The sequence below is a fragment of the Ciconia boyciana genome, chromosome 6, assembly GCF_034638445.1.
Source record: "Ciconia boyciana chromosome 6, ASM3463844v1, whole genome shotgun sequence".
In the NCBI taxonomy this organism is placed as follows: domain Eukaryota; kingdom Metazoa; phylum Chordata; class Aves; order Ciconiiformes; family Ciconiidae; genus Ciconia; species Ciconia boyciana.
Genome location: NC_132939.1, coordinates 10,808,366 through 10,829,270, shown reverse-complemented (window position 1 = coordinate 10,829,270; position 20,905 = coordinate 10,808,366). Strand labels below are relative to the sequence as shown.

At 38.9% G+C, this 20,905-nt stretch overlaps 1 protein-coding gene across 1 annotated transcript in view; it reads left to right on the top strand.

Annotated features, from left to right (window-relative positions):
• The window catches only part of OVCH2 (ovochymase 2), a 34,566-nt gene that overhangs the window by 7,033 nt on the left and 6,628 nt on the right, over positions 1-20,905 (top strand). Inside the window, exons 3-16 of the mRNA XM_072865860.1 lie at positions 7,105-7,212; positions 9,598-9,707; positions 10,390-10,481; positions 11,661-11,833; positions 12,847-12,942; positions 13,345-13,496; positions 14,168-14,363; positions 15,870-15,893; positions 17,303-17,393; positions 17,497-17,630; positions 18,047-18,187; positions 19,182-19,312; positions 19,706-19,799; positions 20,629-20,760. Coding sequence (XP_072721961.1) covers positions 7,122-7,212; positions 9,598-9,707; positions 10,390-10,481; positions 11,661-11,833; positions 12,847-12,942; positions 13,345-13,496; positions 14,168-14,363; positions 15,870-15,893; positions 17,303-17,393; positions 17,497-17,630; positions 18,047-18,187; positions 19,182-19,312; positions 19,706-19,799; positions 20,629-20,760 — 1,657 coding nt within the window. The 5' untranslated portion in view covers positions 7,105-7,121. The remainder of the gene's footprint in view (positions 1-7,104; positions 7,213-9,597; positions 9,708-10,389; positions 10,482-11,660; positions 11,834-12,846; positions 12,943-13,344; positions 13,497-14,167; positions 14,364-15,869; positions 15,894-17,302; positions 17,394-17,496; positions 17,631-18,046; positions 18,188-19,181; positions 19,313-19,705; positions 19,800-20,628; positions 20,761-20,905) is intronic.

Genomic DNA, 20,905 nt, shown 5'->3' with positions numbered 1-20,905 from the left:
TCCAGGTAGCAGGCAAATTTTCCTTTTATACCTTGCTCTATTACGATATTTTGAACCTTGTTGGAAGTTAGTATATAATCAGAGTTTGCTGGCAAATATGTGTCTGGGGCAAGAGTACCTAAGGCTGGGGATGGGAGACAGGTTAGGACTGTAGTCTCACTCGTATTTGTTTCACACCAATGACAGGGAAAAGGTTGTATGGCCCCTTCTACCTGATGCTACTGTTGCATCTGTCGCTTACCAGTATATACCTCATTTATAGTGTCAAGTTTAAAAAAATAATGCAATCATCAAAAGGCTATACCAAAGGTGGTTCCTTATGCTCAGCTCCTATGTTCAGGAGCTGTTTGTGTTTCATAATAAAAATGCTAATGCCATCATAGAAATGCTTAATCAGAATGGGCGTTCAGACCTCGAAAATCTAGCGTGTCCAGTTACGATTTCCTAGTATCAGGCCCAAAGATGAGAGAAGCCATAAGCAAAGCACGAGCTGGTATTTGTACAGGTGAGCTGGAGATTTATTCCTACGAGATGGTTAAAATAAACATATCGGAATGATTCCTATCAAGAGGATGGCAAGGGAACAAATGATAAATCTTAATAGGTGTATATATATTGTTTTTTTTTTAAGTGGCTTAACTAGTTACACTAGAAAGCATTTGATTCTTTATCATTGGTCATGCTGAGAGAAGAAATTACATTCTTGGAAAAAAAATTCTGTCTCCTAATGTACAAAGCCTGCTTGATGAACGTTTGTTCAGCCAAATCATGCCAGATTGCACTAGCATCGTTTCAACTGTCTTCGTCAAAGTGTGGTATGATATAAAAAAGCGCTTGTTAACTGGCGTACTTGCCTTGCAGCAGTGAGCCGTATGAGGCACCCTTAGGGCTCTTCTCCATGCACACAATACCAACAGTGGGAAGGAGATTGAGGAGGGATGGAGGAAGGGATGGATGCACTCGACTGTTGTCTGTGTGCGAGGCAGTGCAGAACAGCTGAGACAGCTGGCAGCAACGGAGGGCCTGTTTCTCCAGTGCCTTACAGCTCACGTAGTCGGGGTGCCTGCTGAGTGAGGAGAGCCCTTTGTGCTCACAATAACTTCTCTGTGGTGCAATAACTTCTCTGTGGTGCAACCTCGTGAGCTCAGGTTCATTGCATTTCAGGCTTTATTCTCCTGGATGTGAGAGGACGCCAAATAGAGCGTCTAGATACCTGCAGGACAAACCCAGTAATTGCTGATATGTTAGCTCAGTGTAAAACAGTGCACTTAGTTACATGAAATTAATGCTTTAGTCTTCCTCTGGTTTTGATTTATGTTTACACTGAGGAGCTGCCACTGTGCTAAAGACTATGTATTTCATTAGCAACAAAACATTCCTGAGGGCATGCTATATGTTTGGGAGCTAAGCAACCAGCATACTTCTAACTGCCACTGGTTAGCTTAATCCATATGCCAGATTTTCCCTAGCTGAAAAGCGCTAGCATCGATCTTTCCTTACAAAGCATTTTGAGATATTCAGGCCAAATACTTGAGCTATGTGCAATTCTGTATCTTTCTCTTCCTTCATTTGTCCTTTCCCAATTAATCAGTTATGCTGTAGATATAAGGCTGGACTCTGTTCAGGGGAAGCTTTGGCCCGTATCTTAACACATTGTGCTTTTCGTAGCCTGCAGTATTTTTGCATTTGTTGACATTGTTCATCTTGTTTGGTTTTGGTCTTGTTTACCTTGAAAGGTAAAATCTCTGTCCATAAGAAGACAGCTACAAAAGGAAAATGTATGCCATAGCATTACTCATCGCAGATGCAAGTAACTGAGCCTGTATCTACCATTCGCATATATTGCTGAGCTCTGAAAGCAGGAAAAATGGAGCTGTTGTGAAAAGTGGGAAAGGGCCAGCAGGTGTTTCTTTTAGTTCGTGGTTACTGGTTACTTTTGGCTAGTATAGCAGCTATTGAGCTTTGCTTTGCCTAATGAAAAAGAGCTTAGTGCATTTTCCTCCAAAGTTGTGCTCCTTTTTTGCACAGGAAACTCAAATAGATCTTGATGCATAATCAAAAGCCTGAATTAAAGACCGAATGTTCTGGGAAACATTGTCTTAGCGGGTTTCTGTGGGTTCTCATTCCACGGAGTACTCTTTCGAACATTCTTGCTATTGTACGCTTTGTTCTGTGCCCTGACAGGTCAACTGAAGAATTTAGGAGGATGTAGCAAGTTGAAGTAAAAACATTATCAGAAGCCAACCTTTCTTGTTTTACTGCTCCCTCTGAGTCCTTACCGTAGTTAATTAGAGGCAATAAAACATAACTAAATGTCTCTCTGTGAGGCAAGAACACTGGCCCTTTCAGTTATGTGGAGGGCTGTAATGGGAACACAGTGGTAGCAGGGGAGGAAATGTTAAAAGCACGAAGCCTTAGAAAGTAGTCTGCATCCAAGGGAATCTGATATATTAGGCTGACTAATACTTGGGACGATGTGGAACGGACGTAAGTTGTGCAGGGGTGGTAGCAACTTTCCTATTTGAACTATGGAGTTACTAGGTGACTGCATCTTTTAACTTCTGCTATGCTGCTAAAAGTCTATCAAGATACTTTGCCCTTTCAGGGATCTCCACACCTTAAGAAAAGGGACTTCATGATCCCCAGAGTGTGATAGTTGATACTTAAATATTGCAGAACATTTAGCTGAAACATGTTTACTAACCAGAACCAGACAGGAGGTTGTAACAAAGCTTGGAACAAAACTGAAAACTATGGGTCTGTTTTTAGGACAATACTGCATCTAAAACCCAGTCTGGCTGAAGTTTCATGATTGCTTTAGATATTTTAAATTGTAAGTGGAGGCTGCAATCAAAAGGAATGGACTGATCTGTCTAGTGCATGCATTAATTCTTCCTCCTTTGCATTGGCACTAGCGTTCAATTTTTGAGCAACAGCTTTGATCAAGAAACCAATCCAGCTACAAAAGCAAATCCAGCTATGTAAAAAAAGAAGAGTAGTCAGCTCTCCACACAGCCTGACCAGAACTGGAGCTAGCACAAGGGGAATGGCAGCAACAGGCACTTTCATGGGAGATGGGGCACAACTGCCCTTTTAGTAGCAGCCTAAACTTGTCTTGATTTAAAGCTATCATGAACCTACAAGCACTGTGGCAACATGATCTAAAAAAGTACATGAATCCCAACTGAAGGTGTAACGTGGCAGAACAGCATGGTTCTGCTCTGAGATGAGACTATATTTGTAGAGAGGGAGAGGGAAAAACATGTTTGTGAGTTGAAGAGTTATTTAATGTTTTGATTCTAGCAATGGAGAATTTCAAGGAGGTAATTCCCTCAGCTTTTCAATACATTGATCTTTGAAATAATATGAAGGCTTTGGCTGAAAAAAGTGAATGAAAAGTTAACCTCTCTCAATGGGTGGGTGGGTGGTGGTGGTGATGGTTTTTTAGCATATTAAAAGTGATTTTTGTTCTGGTGCTATTCAGGGTCTTTTATATGCATCTTAATGCCTTCTTTCATTTTAGGGAAATGGTAGGCAATAATGGGCTTATCTTGAGAACGAAACTTGATTTTCTTGTTACATCAAACTGGCATAATTTGAATCAAGTCATTGGAATTACAGTAGGCTAAAACTGGTGAAAAATAAGTTTGGAAAACCAAAATTTATGCACAACTATCAAAATGTAAACACATTTAATCCCTATTAAAACTAAATCTGCTTTCAGTTAAGAACTACTGGATTCATAAATATAATACATGAATGGTAAGATTTATGAAGTTTAATATTTCAAGACATTATATCTTGTTTAAAATATGAAACTGTTAATTTCATTGAGCTAACAGGTTTTCCAGCAGTGACCTTGCAAACGGTTCGGATATGATCAGTGACCCTTGAAAGCACAGCTCATTGTGTTTAAAAAAACCAAAACCAACCCATAACCAAACCCAACAAAACCCCCTCCGCTTTAAATGTGTCTTTTCTACTGATCTTCTGACAGGTTAATTGCTAACCAGCATTTGCTGCTTGTTTTACCCTCCCCACCCTCTGTCCTTCACTCCTCGTTCCCTCTTCTCTTAAACTTCACATTGTCACTCAGTGAATAAATTTTCCACCTTTCTTCCTCCTCGGACAGGAGGAGCAACACGAAGCAACTTCTCTAGCAAGAATAGAAAGTGGGTTTTTACATCTTGCAGTCTGGCCATCTCAGTTCTCTGCCAACCTTCACTGAAAAGCAACCTGCGTTCCCTCCCACCAGCCCTCAACCCCCTTTAAAAACCCCTCAAAACCAGAAAAACAGAGCAACTATTCTGGAAGGTTCTGATGATGAATATTAGTCTATTCTATTCTATCTATATTCTTTGCGTTCTTTTGGTCTTAAACTTATTTGTATGTGTGCATGTTTGTGTTTTTAATAATCTCATAGGAAGAAGCTATATATATTTCTACAGCATCAAGCATACTTTGGGGAATAAAATGCTTTTAAGTCAAATGCACAGCAAAAGAAGGGGCAGGCCAGACTGACAAGCATCGATTAGCACCATTAATCTGGGGCTAGGGACTGGCTCTACCTGCTAAACCATGGATCAGGCCTCATGGTCATTTTGGACACTTGGTGATTTAATGACTTTGATTTGTCTTACTACAAAGGTACAGGACACTAACAGGTTACGAAGCCAGCCCTGCCTTGAGATTCGGAGCACACGCATGGATGGAGATCAAGTCGTAAGATTTGACCTTTGCCTTTCTTTGAGGAACTCGCAGCTTTTGCCAAAGCTGCGAGTTTTAGGAGCAACGGCAGCTATCCAGTCGGGAAGTAGGTAAAGTCATTAGTGCCTCTGTCTGCACACAGGATAGAGATAACAGCTTCAGGAGAAAGATAAATAGGTAGCAAAAGAGGAGAACAAAGAATAGTAGGACAAGAAAGCCTGCACTTCTGTTTTGCCATCCCAGACAAGGAGCAGGTTGTACAGAACGTGCCCTTCTATGCTTTTTCTGACATCTTTGGCTGCTGCACAGTAAGTGTTGCCTCTCTGTCATAAATTTGCAATTAGCTGATTGTTTCTCCATTTGCCAGTGGGCTGGAGGTTTCTATTTCTCATCGGTAATGTGACAGATGTAGTTTGCACAGTGTCGCTTATAACTGCAGAGATCTTTTATTCTTGGTTTTATATCATCCTGTTGGATGGCATCATTCCAAAGGATGGCATTGTGGCGGGTGATCAGAGAGCTCTACTGTACATGGAACTGATTTGGGGGTGTGGGGTTTTTGTTTTGTCCCTGCAAAATACAAAGGAATTAATAAAGGAAAGCAGCCTTCAAGGTTTTTTATTATAACTGGAATTACGTTGGTGATGCAGGGTTCAGAAGTTGCAGGATTAGGAATCTCCACAGGACTTGTAGGAAAACTGCAGTCTTAAGAAGTTCTGTATATTTATAACAGAAAAAACAACTGCAAGTCAAAGTTTTTAGGACAGGGTTTGTATTCAGTTGTTTGTTATGAAATTACATATTTAGAGTAAAAGCTGTTTTTTGTTATCCCCTGACTAGCAGAGGAAAAGAACAACAAAAACCTAGAATGGAATAAATAAATAAATGATTGTTGGGACATTGACTGATGGTGGACTGGGGGTGTATTGTGAAATCCTTGGCCAAATAATAGAACATATTCAATAGACTGGGGCTAATGGGTCACATATAAGATTGTTTTCTTTGAGAGCCTGAGCAGAATTAAAAAATGTGAGTCTTGTCCATAGTGATGGTAACCACAAAAAGAGAAACTTTAATTACTGTTGCAACTTATTTTAAAAGAAGATATATTTTGCATTTACCTGTTGGCATCTTGAAAAAATGTACTTTTAATAGGTTATGTCTATGAAGGTGTTCAAGACTGAAATTTGTATTAACATGCATGTATTATTTACCCCATGTTTCTGTCTTCAAAGTTTCATGCATTTCCCGTGTGAAAATTACATTTCTTGTGGGAATATTGAAGATGGAAATATTGAATTATTCTTTACAAAGAGAGGGGAAGCTGAGAATCTCAACCAGTTAAGCCAAGAAAACAAACAAACAATGTTTTTCCCTGTCCTGTGTAAATATTTCTTTGTTCCCAGGTATAAATATCCCTTGCCCTTTCTGGTACAAAGGAACTTGTGGCTTCTGTCATCCAAAGTAAATCTGTTGCTTTTCTTGATGACTTTAATGTCTTACTTGGTGCTTATGTATTTTATATGAATTCAAGATAGTTCAGATAGTATTTTAATTGTATTCAGCACTTTGTTCATTCATTTCCAAGTCAGGCAATACTTGCTAAAACTGATGAGGCAAAAGTTTTAAGTGGTGAATTCGCAGGGTAATTTAACTGATGCTTTCTGTTTTGTGAAATGTTGTAATTTAGCTGCTGATGTGTTCCTTATTTAGGATTTGAATAGCCTTCTAAGAGACTTGCACTTAAATTGCTCTTAAAAGTGGAGCTTAGCCATCAAAGCGACTCGGAACTGGCACTGCTGATGGCAGCAATACTGAAATATTTTTAAAAAGCTGAGCCCTGTCCTCCTTAGTCACCTTTCAAAAATGGGATGTAAGCACTGCTCTTTTGAAAAAATGACACTTCGATGCAGAGAGCTATCTTTGTCTCATACAACACTGAGCATGCTGCCAACAAAATTATAAACTTTTCTTATGTTCCTCAGGACTGTGAAATTAGCTAACTATAAAGTGTGCAGGAAATATAGAGTATTGCCTCTTCAAGAGCTGTAGAAATCGTAGGGGCAAATAGCAGTTGACATTCTGTTCATGTGTGTTTTACTTCAATGTGTAGGGTAAGTGTTGCTAGCAAAGCATGCAATGGTAACTTCATTTTGTCACTTTGCCTGAAAAAAATAGTTTCGGGGAGGATTTTAGCTAGTATTTTACAGCAAAGACTTCATTAATGGCGGATAAAAGAATCATGCTCCATTAAATTTGGAAAACTTATTTGTGCGGGTAAGTGCTTTATGGCTGGATTAATGAGTAACTTCTACTTCAATTAGTTGCTGTTCTCCTGCAGCGTAGTATTTGGGCTGCTTCTTTTTCCCTATAAAAACTCTCCTTGTTTTCACTCAGTCATTTAGCACCCCAAGATGCGCATTGCCCCCAGTAAGCTGCAGTTACTCCTGACTGGGATAGTTTGTATTACAGAGTTTCGTGCTGTGCCATCCACTCTTCAGAAAGGTAGGATGAAAATTTCACATCTAGCTTTAACAGTCTTCTAAGTACTAACGGATTTGTTCTTAGGCAGTGACAAGCATGGGAATCAGTGCTGAAATAAAGAAGCTGCACTAGTTTCACCCCTAAGTTTTTGACCCTAAGAGCACGTAGACCTAGACACAAGGTAGCATTACAATAATTGGTCTAGCTTTCATTCTTTGCTTTTGTTCCGATCCAAGTCTGTAACTGAAAGTTATCTTTTAATGAGTAATTCTTACGAAACTTTTGTCTGATTCCTTGATGATGCAGAATGAATAACATTAAATAAATATGATTTATAATTAAATAAATAAAATTCAATACTCTCCAATTTGCAGCAGGTTAATGAAGGTCATGGTTTAGCATGTTACCCATGGGCTGCAAACAAAATACAGTGAGTCCTCTCTTCCATTGTCTTGCATCTTAAACTCCAGAGTATTCTTTTTTTGGAACAATTAATGATTCCAATTGTTCCTGTTTCCTCATGAAGATTTGCTGATTTATAGCAAACTGGAATGGAAATCAGATCTTGGCTGTTTGCATAACCCTTTTGCTTCCATTTTAAATTTGCAGTAGTAAAAAAGGGAAATTTACAGCTTGATTTCCTAAATTCTGCAAATCACTTGTTTTCACTGTAAAAACTCTATTTTGAGTGTCAAAACAGGTGTGGTATCTAAATCATCATCATAAGTTGCTCACTTAAGCAGTCCAAAGCATAGCATTCTGTAGAATGGTATTCTCTTGCTTCAGCATCCTGCCATGCAGATGGATGTGATGCAGTTCACAGAGAAATCTCTCCTCCGACCAGTGAATGACATTGGTCCTGAAGCAGCCTGTAAAGCAGCCAGGAATCTCTTGGGTTTACAAATGCCGCGGAGCAGAAGACTTTAGAGTTTGTCAAAATATAGATAATATAAGTTTGGTATAATATTAATATAAATATTAACTTGTAACTTTTAAACGAATGTTGCATATGTTAGGAGAATAGACTTATTCAATGTTAAAAGAAAAAAGGAAAGTTTTAGTTTGTGAATCTGATTTTTTATTTTATTTATGTATTTTTTCCCATTTCCCCAGTACCAAATTCCTTTTGGTAAAACCTAAATCCTATTTTTAAAAAATTTATCTCATTTTCCTCTTGCCCCTTTCCTCACTGTATCTTTGAACATGGGAAAAAGGTGGGTGCAGTGAGAATTAGGAAAGAATGAAAAAAATCAGATAAATGAACTGGATCATTTCTATATAAAGCCTTCTTTATTTAAAAGCTAGGGTAAGTAGCATTGTGTCAGCATTATTGTGAAACTGTAATCACTTGCATCAGCCATGCTAATCATGAGGATGATTGCAAACCCCTTTTTATAGGTGTTGTAAGCTGCATTTTATGGTTTTAAGGTTTCCACATTTTCCAGACAGTGTATACAAGTATTGGTCCTCCATCCTTTAAATACAGCCACCTATCTGCCAGAACAACAACAAAATGTTCCAAGTTTATGGATGCTAAATTTTTCCCAAAGTAGTGTTCAACGGAATTTGTAGTAAAATGTACTAGAGATGTGTCTGGCTTCATTGAGTTTTCATATAGCTTTAAGGAAAAAATACTTGTGGCCACTGCTGGGTGTGGGAAGTGCACTAGAAAGAATTCCTGTTACAATGTGCTGCTTGGCAGAATTGGTTGCTGTGTTTCTATCTTTCTTAAAATGCTACCAAATCAGTAGTTATCACCACAAATATTTGTTTCTATAAATATACTCCTTTACAAATACATAAATATTATCAGCTTTACTTAGCCGTAGTAGATGATAACAACAATGAGTTAAGAAGAAATAAAGTTGGCCCAGTAGTAGATGTTCTGGAGGAATTCAGCCACTGTTGTTGGTCATCAAGGCCTGTATGTTGTGCATTTTGACCCCGTTTGTCCAAAATATTTTAAGTACTAATTCTGGGTGTAAAGAGATTTCTGAAACTGATAATGAAACAGTGATTTAGTCCCCAGATAATTCCAAAACTTGCTTGAAAGAGAATGTTGGCATTCCGAAATCTCAAATAAGCATAGACCTAACAAGATCGTTAATATATACATATACACACACTTGCTCATGGAAGGCAAAATTTAATATTTGTGATACAATTAAACCAAAAAGTGCTCATCTGGAGAACTTCTGCAAAATAAAGTACATAGCCTTTTTCTTAGCCCAATTTAGCCTTAGTCTGGGCAGTTTGTATTAGGAATTATAAGAAGGTTCCTGTCGTGGCAGAGAGATTGCATTGACCTCTGTGCCAGGCCATGCCTTCCAATTCTATGTTACTAAAAGGTAGAAAAATTTAAATCCAGACTGAATCTTTCCTTCTTTTCCCCCTTTTACTCCTCAGATCCTAAGTGTGGGCAGAAGGTTCAAGAGGCAAAACCATGGAGTTACCTTAACCTTTTCACTCGGATTGTTGGCGGAAACCAGGTGAAACAAGGCTCGCATCCATGGCAGGTTTGCACAAGCAAATGTGGTTTTATCTTCAGAACAAAGTCCTGACGTTTCATAGAAATGACAAAAGAAGAAACCAGGGGTATTTTGTGCTTACTGACACTTATGGTGTATCATTGAGCTCCACTCTGCTTTTATGAAAAGCAGTGAAGCAGGCGGAGAGGAGACGGAACCTGTCCTGCTCTCTAAGAAACCTTTGCATATAATTTATGATTTTGTATCATTCTTTCTGAAAGAGCATCTGTAGATTAGCCTATTGTAAAGAGGCATGGGTGAAACTACTCAAAAACAGAAGGACACCAAAGGACACCACACCCAGCCCCCGGCTATTGTCAGGCATCATGGATTTCCAGTGCTCCCAGCGACCTGCAAAGGAGAAGTTCTCAACTAACTAGTAACCTTTACAGCGTGCCGAGTACCTCAGTGACTCGGCATTTATTACATGTATGTTGCTTTTAGCCAGCTACCAAGTCACAGCTGAGGGGAACAGCAAGGTTTAGGATCTCTTAGATTCAAGGACCATTAAGAATGCCGTGAAAGTGTGTTTGCTTGAAATGCAGCGTGTACTTTAGCTATGTGAATCTTCAGAGAGTACACGCATATACTTTCTCCTTTCTCCCTCAAATGCAATCAGAGCAGATATAAAGATTTTCTTTATTTGACATGCCTTCTTTATGTGATGCAGGTTTCCTTGAAACGAAGGCAAAAGCACTTCTGTGGAGGCACCATTGTTTCTGCTCAGTGGGTGGTCACGGCAGCTCACTGCATCTTAGACAGGTATGGATGTGATATTTCAGGAGCAGGCTGCAGGTGCAGAAAAACATTGGTTGTAAAAGTGTGTGTGTGCTGTAGCATCTTTTTGTGGCAATTATTTACAGGTGCTATCCTTTCATTTGTAACCAATGTTTTCCATGTTTTAACAGAAAGGGAGAAAAAACAAAAGCTTTGAACATCTCAAAAATAATTAAGGATAAAATAAACTTACAGGGATTAGTGGAGACTGATTTTGGAAGTGTAGGTAAAAATCTGTACCTAACTATAATTGTCAGGTGCCTGCAATTTTTTTTTTCCAGAGGTAGCAACTGGCAGAGTATATGCAACTAAATGGTTAATGGGTATAGTACTGACCTCTTGCATGCTGATGATTTTCAGCCTTTGTGGAAAAAAAAAAAAGAAAAAGAAAAAAGAAAAAAGAAAAAAAAAAAGTCTGTGAATGTTGTATGGAAGGAAGGTTTCAGTCCTGATTCTGTAGTGGCTTCACCAAGATTCTAATTCCTTTATAGTTAATACTGAATCTTTGTACTAATGGGTCACCTGGAATTATAAATTTGATCTGTATCTGGCATTGTATGTGATCACATCTTGGTCAAATTAGCCAATAACTGCAGAGTTTATATTAGCTACAGAAGGACAGGCAAAATCTAAATCAGCATAAAGCCTCCTGACACAAGAGTAATTATTCAAGTCTGGTGAACAAATTTGAAGCAGAATAAAACATTTATAATGATTGCTTTTGTATTTCCTTGCTGCACATCTGATCTGGTACTAGAAGCCCTAAAGCAGGATTCACTATGTTTTTAAGGTATAAACTGAGAATGCTAGAGAAGTGGTCTTATTTTTTCTGTACTTTCCTATGTCCAAATCTTCCCTCCTTCTTCAAAAAGCAGTGTGACTGAACATTTTTAAACACCGTAAGAGGACCTGGTTCCTTAGTGGACCACCAAACCACAGTCAGGAGTGTAGCTAAATCATCTTTCTTCTCAGTCCTTTTCATCTCCCAGTTTCTACTGCGGGTCATACTCGGCTCTTGTTGACTGTACATATTAAATGCTCTAAAATCCGAAGATGAAAGCTATTAGGTATTAGTAGCAATAACTTTTCTGTTTAAAAACAACTATATTTTTTCCTTTCATTTTGAAGATTCTGTAGCTGAACTTTTATTCTTCTATTCTACAGGAACCTACTCCAGTACTTGAATGTCACTGCAGGAGAGCATGATTTGAGGATCAGGGAGAATGGCGAGCAGACGCTCCCTGTTAAATACGTCATTAAGCATCCAAACTTTGACCCCAGAAGGCCGATGAACTATGACATTGCCCTTCTGAAGCTGGATGGAGCCTTCAACTTCAGTAAGGCCATAGTTATCTGTGATCTTTTTCAGTGGGGAAGGTAAGGCCTTTGTTTCTCCCGCATGCTGTAAAAAGTCTCGAAACTCAGTTTAAACCCATTTCCCAGCTGCCAGACTATACCACTAAAAATCTCCAGAGTATTTTGCAACTGAAGTGTTTAAAATACCAGACGTAAGTCAGAAAATGTATCAGTTGAATTAAATGGTCTTCTTCAGACTTAATAGTCCCTTGAATAAAAAGGTATTGTTCTTTGTATGCAGGAGACGAAAATTTGACCAAATAGGTGTCTTTATTTTTTATCTAAGGTTGTAGGTGGAGATTTCTGCCTCTGGTGAACAGTGAAGCCAGTCAAAGGCAGAGCAGAGCTCAGAGCGTGCCGCAGTACTGTCTGTACCTTACTCACACCCCCTCTGCTAGTTGCCCTCTTTTCCCTTCCGGCAGACTGCAGAAAGGAGCATGGCATTATCTTTAGCGGTGGCAGAAGGCTCCATCTGGGGCTGGGACGGGAGGGGAGGGGAGGGGAGGAGAGGGGAGGACAGCTGTTCATCCCTGCGTCCTGGCCTGTGAGCCAGCCATTTCTCAGCTGTACGCTAACTTTGCCTTACGGTCAGGTTTTCTGAAAGGCTACTTCACGTCAGTTTTACATAATATTGCGGTGCATACACTTTGCTCTTCCAAAGGCTCCAGCTCATGTCACTAGGTTGCTCTTTGTTTGCCCCCACAAAGGTGAGCGACTACTTTTTCTAATGGAAGTTTGGATCATGATAGCAGCTAAGTTTAAGCTGAATGGCAAGGCCTGGGCTGAAGTTTGTGGTGCTCCTGGCTTTCTTTTTCCATTCCAAAACCCTACAAAGTGGAGGCACAGATAAATAGTCAAATGCCAGATTAATTTTTCAGATGCCACAAAAATAACAATACTTTTTAGTTTAAAAAAAAAACTAACTAAGAAAGGAAGCTTTTTGTTGTTGCTCTTTCAAATACTGATCAATAAAATTCATGTCCATGTGTGGCAGGTTCATCAGTTTTGCCAGCATGTCTTCCTGATCCGGGTGAAAAGTTTGAAGCAGGATATATCTGCACTGCTTGTGGCTGGGGCCGTTTAAATGAGAGTAAGCCACTGGAATTGCTCTTTGACATTCCGGTTTCTCAGTATCTTATTTCTGAAGCTAAGAGCTTGATTGCATAGGTCATAGGCAGAGCAGAAAAAACCATCAACTGGTCGTAAGAATTGTAATCTCAAAATGGGATCTTTGCTAGCTCCTATGCCTACCAGTGAATTAACTAAAAATGGATCACTATGATATATAGACCTGTATTTCGATTTTGAAACATTTTGAAATTTATTCAAGTAAAACTGCTTATGTACACAAACCTGGATGTTTATGGAACCATAAAATGGCTTGGAGCAAGTTTACAACTCTTCTTTTTGTGTGTGTGTGTATTAGCAGTGACATTAAGTTCACCAGTTCACCTTTCAGCATTTCTTATGAACAATTTTTTTTGTATTTCAGATGGACTACTCCCTCAGGTCTTATATGAGGTCAATCTGCCAATCCTAAACAGTAGGGAGTGTTCAAGAGCATTATCAACTTTAAAGAAACCCATCCAAGGCGATACTATAATGTGTGCTGGATTTCCAGATGGAGGAAAAGATGCCTGCCAGGTCAGCTGAGCAGAGGGCCTTGTGTACTTACAAGTGTTTCTCAGAAGCTCAAGGCTCCGTGTGCCTAAGTGAATAAATACACTCTAAAATGCGATATTTGGAGTGTATTTATTCTGATGGGTGAATCCTTTCAAAGGTTCTGTATGGGGCAATGCACTTAATTACACGATTCTATTTTAATTATTGTATGAGTTGTATGACAGGTTCCTAAGAGCATATTTTGCAGTATATCCCAGTGCAATAATGCTTGGGGCTTTCTAACTTCAGAACACTTCATAAATTAAGTAGTTAACGTTGCTAAGATCCTAAAGAGGAAAGTAGAAAGTATTGCCTTGAATTGCAGGAAGGAAAGGAAGTGAGATGAAGGTTGAGTGATTGTTCCTTGTCACAGGGGTAAAAAAAAAAAAAGCTCCTTGCTCCTTTGTACATGCTGAAACACAACAGATGTGCACCCATGACGGAATTAGTTTTATCTCTCCCCCTCTTGACAATCCTGACTAAACACAATAAAAAAGCAAGTGTCTTTCTTCACAGCTTTTAAAAATTACTATTCCCTATGTTGCAGGTTTGTTAGTGTGGCACTAAAGGGAACTCAACTCTTTAAGTCTCTCAGTGGTACGCACGCACTTTTGTAAGCTGTGGGTTGTGGGCTTTTCCTTGTATTTTCACAGGGAGACTCAGGAGGCCCTCTTTTGTGCCGACGTAAGCATGGTGCCTGGACTCTCGCTGGTGTGATCTCCTGGGGGATGGGATGTGCTCGTGGCTGGATAAGTAATGAGAAGAAGAAACATTACAACAGAGGATCTCCGGGAATATTCACAGACCTCAGTGCAGTGCTCTCCTGGATTCAAGAGAACATGAGTGCTGGTATTAAGTCTCCACAGTAATGTGTCCCTCGCTTTTGACAACTCCTCTGTCTCATAATAATATTTCATTTCATTTTATCTTTTTCCAGATACAGCACTTATATTTTCCTTATTTTTCCTGGCAAAGCACTATAGCATTTCACAATGCCTTTCAGTATGTGGTACTGATTGGAAGTTGCCAAAACCAAATTGAGAGCATTGTAAATGTTTGCTTCTCTTACACTTCGCCTCCTGCTTGGACTATGTGTGTGTGTGTGTATTTTAACTTCAAGAATGGTCCTTTTATCCAGTTAGCCTGGTATTTTGGTTTTTAAGTGGAAATTCACCAGTTGAAAGTGTCTGAAATTCAATACACACCTCTTTGAAGTCCCTCGTCATTTTTCTCAGCTAAAGCATGTTGGATCAGGCATTTGCCTACATGGGGAAAAGTCATGCTCTCGGAAGTGTTTTTGCTTACTCTGCCCAAAAGGCTACATATGCCCTCTGTGCAGGGGAACAGCATGAAAATTATCCATCACTTCCGAAGTCATGGAGCTGGAGATATAAATGACAGTCTGTCCAGGGGTGAACTTCACTCAGAGCATTAAGAAACTAAATTAATATTTTCTTCCAGTTTGGACTATTTTCATTAAAAGGTATTGGAGATGATTGTGTTAAAATTTACGCAGAGAACTGAAAAACTGAGGAGGGGTGTTTAAGAGGTTTTGCTAGTCAATTATCAGAAAAAAAAATGGGGGGGGGGGAACCCACAACTTTCCCATTAGAAACCAGCTTCAACTGGTGATTGCAAAAAGAAACCCTCATACTGTCAGAGGAAAAATGAAAAGGGTTTAGCTTCTGAAAAATATTTTGTTTTTCAATTTAGAAAAAAGAAAGGGAAGAGAGACAGGGTCTTTTTATTAAAAATTTACTAGTTGGCCCATTTTATTATCAGGAAAAAATAATATGATTAGCCATTGTAGTAATTAAAATGTGTTGGCTCCAATGAACAGAAAAAGCGATTTGGTAGGTAAAGTGAAAACACAATTCTCAAGTGCATTGCACTAGGTTTTGCTTGCTCGCTCTTTTATACTGTCACACTGGTCCAAAAGATCTTCACTGTTATTGCTGTCAGGCTTAATGTCTCTGTGTCCCTGATGTGATGCTAGCAGTTGGATTCTGCTACCCTTACCTAAAATGTATAGTATTCACTCAACAAGGACGTAGAAAGAGCGTACTGTGCTGCTCAGACTGAGCAGTGGCCTATCAATGTACGATTAATTCTAGAAGTGGCTACTCCAGAATTGTTTATTCCAAAGTCAGCATTGCCTGAACTTGTAATTTTGTTTTAATTCTAAGCCTAGTTTATTGTAGGCACTATGTCCCCAAGAAGCCTTTGAGTTTGCCTCAGTGCTAGCTGTATAAAATTACCATTTCACATGGATAAAAATAAAGCCTACATTGTGAATATGAAACTACAGTAATTTATTGTTCTTTTTCACCCCCTTCCCTACCCCTCCTTTATTAGATCTGAAAATGAAAAGCTCCACAGGTGAGTACGGTATTTTTTCAGTATCTTCTATCTGTGTTAGAGCATAAAAAGACCCCCAAAATAGTCTGATATATAATCTATGAAGGAAGAAACGTGAAGAAGCTTGACTCATCAAAGCACTTTTAAATGTATACTTTAAATATACACTTTTTTCCTCCTGGTTCTGTAAAAAGAAATTACTTATGTAGAGTTGCACTTATGTACTGGTGACTTCAAAAAGGAATTTTCCTTAAGACAGCTACAAATATAAAGCCATAGTTTTATTGAAATGCAAATAAAATTAATGGGAAAAATGTAGAACAGAACCTCAAGCAATGCACGAAATCTAGTTAGTGAGGTTGATTCTGTATAAAAATATAGATTCTAAATAGAAAGTATGAGGTAAATTAGTAGTACTTTTGCTCAGTCTATGATGAATCTAGCGACTTGTCTGGTGTCTATTTCTATGAATAAAATGCAAAAAAAACTCCCCACGAAACCGAACCCCAAATGCAACATGTTTTAAAGTTGAAGTCTTACTTTGATTCTGCCATGTTTATGTTCTTGTTGGACACTCTGTTCATCTACGTACAAGTTCACATAAAGATACTAGAAACAACTCTTGTGAACTAGATCTTGAAATTTTAATTTTAGTAATCTAGAGTGAGATTTCTTAGATGATAAATGAGCTTGAGCACACGGTCATTTTGTATAGACTTGCTGTGGCCAGTGAGAATTGGGTATTAGGTTTGTGTCTTTTTGAGAATTTTTACTGGTCTTCCTAGGACACTTCAGGTAAGATAATCTTATAAGTACATGATTCCTTAAATTTGTTTTCTTATACGTAGTTGTTGATAAATGTCTTACTGGGTTATCTTGCAAGGAGAAAGAAAGGCAAGAGGAGATAATTTTTCTAAGTAATTGTGTTTCTAGAGACACTTATCTGGAGAGGAAAGCTTCTGCTGCTTCTATTAAAGTGTCTTTAATACCATATTGTACTGTTGCAAAAGTCTCCTGCTGTAACATAGCTAAGGATGTTATTACAAATGGGCTGCAATGAACGCTTTTCTTATGTCCTGAGGGATGCATTTTTCCTCCCTGAGAAATATTTATACTGAAATCCTCATTTAACAAATAGTTTCTTTAAGGTAAAAAGCAAGCACTGCCATTTTTACAATAAAATATGATAGCGCGTTGGGAGTGCTTCATTTTTGCTCCCAAATTATGTGTTTTAAAACCGATTTACCATAATTCCAAATAAAAGAGAGAAGACAGAATACCCAGCATCAGTCTGCCAGCAGAAACAAGGTACAGCTGAGAAATCTTGAGTCTCACAATATTCTCTAGATGTTTGAGCTTTTTGGTGGAACAGATAATTGCATATGTCTCAAACCTGATTCCTTCTATTTTGTTTTAACTCTACAATGCAGCATTTTGTAGCATTCAGGATGGCAAACTCCCTGACAGTGAAGGAGAATTACATTTTCCTGGAAGTCCCAAACAGTTCTACCAAAACGACCAGTAAGTAGACAAAACACAGTTTTTCCCCAGAAACTATTCCCCATACCGGTGTAGTTGGTTTTTTGTTGCAGTTTTGTGAATGGGAACTAACTTGTTGTTCCAGATTGTGTGTATGGACTCTGTTTGTACCAGAAGGGAATTATATATTGCTTCGTTTTTCCCACTTTGATATAGAGCCAGAAACATTTTGTGACTATGATTCTTTATCAGTCTATTCAAAAGACAACAGACTTGTTGGTGAGTTGCCATCCCCTTATTCTTTGAAATAATCTGTCAGTGTACTCTTTCATTCTAACAGCAAGTACACCCAATGAGGACATTGCGGTTGATTCTGTTTTACTTACGTTTTCATGATGAATACATTGTGACATATGATCTAAAATAAAAGACAAAGAGTGTGGGAGGAGAAAAGAATGGAAAATGCCTGGTAGGGAACTGTGTCAGCATACGCCTTTCTGGTGTCAAGGATTTTCAATTTTTAATCGTGTGCATCTATTTGGTCTAATGGATTAATAGGGAATGTAGAGGAACGAATAGGCAATTTCCTTTTCATCATAAAATTTTTATAGCTAAGTACTAAAAATGGTACATGCAACTTTTCTCAAGTGACTAAAGACTTGAAACAGTTATTATTCTCTAATATTATATTTCAGGGAAATTCTGTGGAGGAGATCTTCCACTACCTATTTTGATTGGCTCCCATAGTCTAAGGCTGAAATTTGTTTCTGACAGCAAGGATTATGGAACTGGTTTTTCCATGACGTACAAAGCTCTTACACCAGATATTCTTCCTGGTAAGTCTAAGTCTAGTGATATACCTGTCTGCACTCTTCGGTGATGACCTGAAAAAAATGTTCAGGAGAAAATAAATCAGAGGAAGCTCCTATGATATTTCTATATGGATGATTGTATGAACAAGGTAAGCGTGGTTAGGCTGCCCTGTGACATTGTGGAGAAACTGGGATGCCAGAAAGAGATGGGATAGATGCTGTTGAGAGAAGCCCTCCTTTAACTTTGCCTCTTCTCCATCCACTTTATACAAGATCTCATTTCCTTCCCTGCTTCCAGAATGTTTGAAAACTCAATTAATAAGATTAGTCAACTAAGCAGAATTTCCAGATGAAAGCTGCTTTGCTAGTCCCAAGCATGCTTTCATGGAGGGGCCCTGAGGGAGGCAGCTAATGCTAAGATATATGTTGTGAAGAATTTATTTTAGTTTTGCTGTGCAGAGCAGTTCACCATCACTAGGGAGCAGGCCCGAGGGCCACCTGGTGAGTCTGAACAATCCAGTTACAGACAGACACCTGTTGTTCCTCTTTCTGCAGCTTTTCCAGCTAGTTTCTTTCTGTTGCAGAGTGTAAGGGCGGAATGTAGGGAGGAATCCTCTCTGAGGGGCCTTGCCACTGCATAGCCCATCAGGAAGACATGTCCTCTGCTTGTCTTTTATGTCTCCACTTTCCTCTCCAAAGAAAGTTGGCAAATGTTCTTCTGACATCCCCGTGTCCTGCTCTTCTATCAGCCCACACAGGTACCTGTGCCTGCAGTGCACTGCCTGTAGCCAAAGGGGAACGCTATAGTCATGAGTTGAATTGCTCTTCTGCCTGGGAACAGACTAAAAATTTTCTTTGCATCCTTTTCAGACAGAAGGATTTGGCTTGCTGCTCTTGTCCTGTTCTCTTTCTCAGCTGTGTGAAAGCACCACAAGAGTTTTTCTGGATTTAAATTTTTTTTTGTGAATGATTTAATAGGAATCACGGTGCCTCCATTTTTGTTTTCCTGGATTTCCAGATTCTGGCTGTGAGTCCTTAGCTGTCCTTTTTGAAGAAGGAGTGTTACAAAGTATGCACTATCCAGAGCGCTACAGCAACATGGCAGACTGTCAATGGATTATTTGTGCGCCAGAGGACCATGTAATCAAGGTATAATATGAGCCCTTCTTGTGTCTACAGAATAGAAGTGGGCACCATTGAGTTAACAAGAAACTATGCAGCTAAGGACAAGCAAGGCCAAGCAACATAAGCTTGAATAGTGCTGCTGGATGCAGTTAAGAGAAATAACTTTCCATCCCAAAAGCCGGACAGGTTTTGATTTCTCCTTTAGGTTATAGTAAAATAGGATTTCCTGGTTTAAATTTTATCATAATAGATTCTTCTGGCAAATGTAATATGCTATGTATCACCTGTGAGAGGTCTGAATGTCACAGAGACCAAACTCTAAAGGAATCATTGAGAATACTGAAGACCTTATTATAGATCTTTGAATTTTTTCTGTGTGAATTTAACAAGGTTCACTTTTTCATTTTTTATTTAAAGCTTACATACCAGTCTTTTGAAGTAGAAGAGAGTGAAGATTGCTCTTATGATGCCGTGACTGTGTATGAAGATGTGGGAAAAGAGGAGGAAATCGGTTTGACTTTTGGTTTTTGACATATTTTGGGGATGACCTATTTCTTTTATGACTTTCACTAGCCCTGTTTTACTGTCTAAAATCAAGTTCACCTCTAGAGTCTCAGGTGATGTTATAGGAACTAGTTTCAGTGCCGTGAAAAATACTTGCAGGTATTACTGCTTCTGTTCCACTTAGAGGCAAAAACACTTTGAACAGAACAGTTTTGTGTATTTAAATTCTATTTGAAATGCAGTTCTGAATTCATGTAAATGAAGAAAAGGGCATAACACAATAATTTGTTTTTATAGTAATGATCGCACACAGAAAGCACCCAAGAGGTCTCCTTTTCAGAGTCCGGTTGTTCTTCACTCCAGATGAGCATTCATGTAATTCTTACCACCTTGCTGGAGATTCCCCTGGCTTACATTGAATGAGAGGAAGACCTGTCCCAATCAACTGATTTCAGCACTTGCTTGAGGCTGGTGCTTAGATTAGCACTAGCAGATGCTAGTGCTGAAACACTAACAAGGGGAAATCATGTTTCCACTGTATTCTATATGCAATGGCAACCTATGAGCATGAGTGCTGCAATACACTCTTGTGAAATAAAGCAAGAGTCTCTTTGTTCTTATGAGATAATTACTGAACAAGAACAGACTGTCAGGAATAATAGAACAGTCCTTCAGCCTCAGTCTGCTTATCTCTACTCCTCTGTTGTGCATAGTTATTTTTTACCCTCCTGTGTGAGAGCTGGAATACACAGAATATTGGGTACTCACTGTTGAAAGAGATAAGGATGAAAAAGTACATGTCAATCTGCAGTGAACCTTTGCTTTCTCATCTTTAGCTAAGTCTTGTGGATTTGCCCTACCAGCACCTGTTCTAAGCTCCTCTGCTATGATGCTGGTTGTCTTTCACTCTGACGAAACAGAGACCTTTGGAGGATTCAGAGCTACAATCTCTTTTGTTCATGTAACAGGTAATAGAAGTAACTTGGGAAACTGCCTCTTTGGGGCAGCACAAAGGGCTCTTCAGTGAATCTGGCTATTCAGAATTAGGAGATTCTAGGAGATTCTCATCTAACAAATTGTTTCAGTGAAAAGACTGTATTGTGAACCTATTGA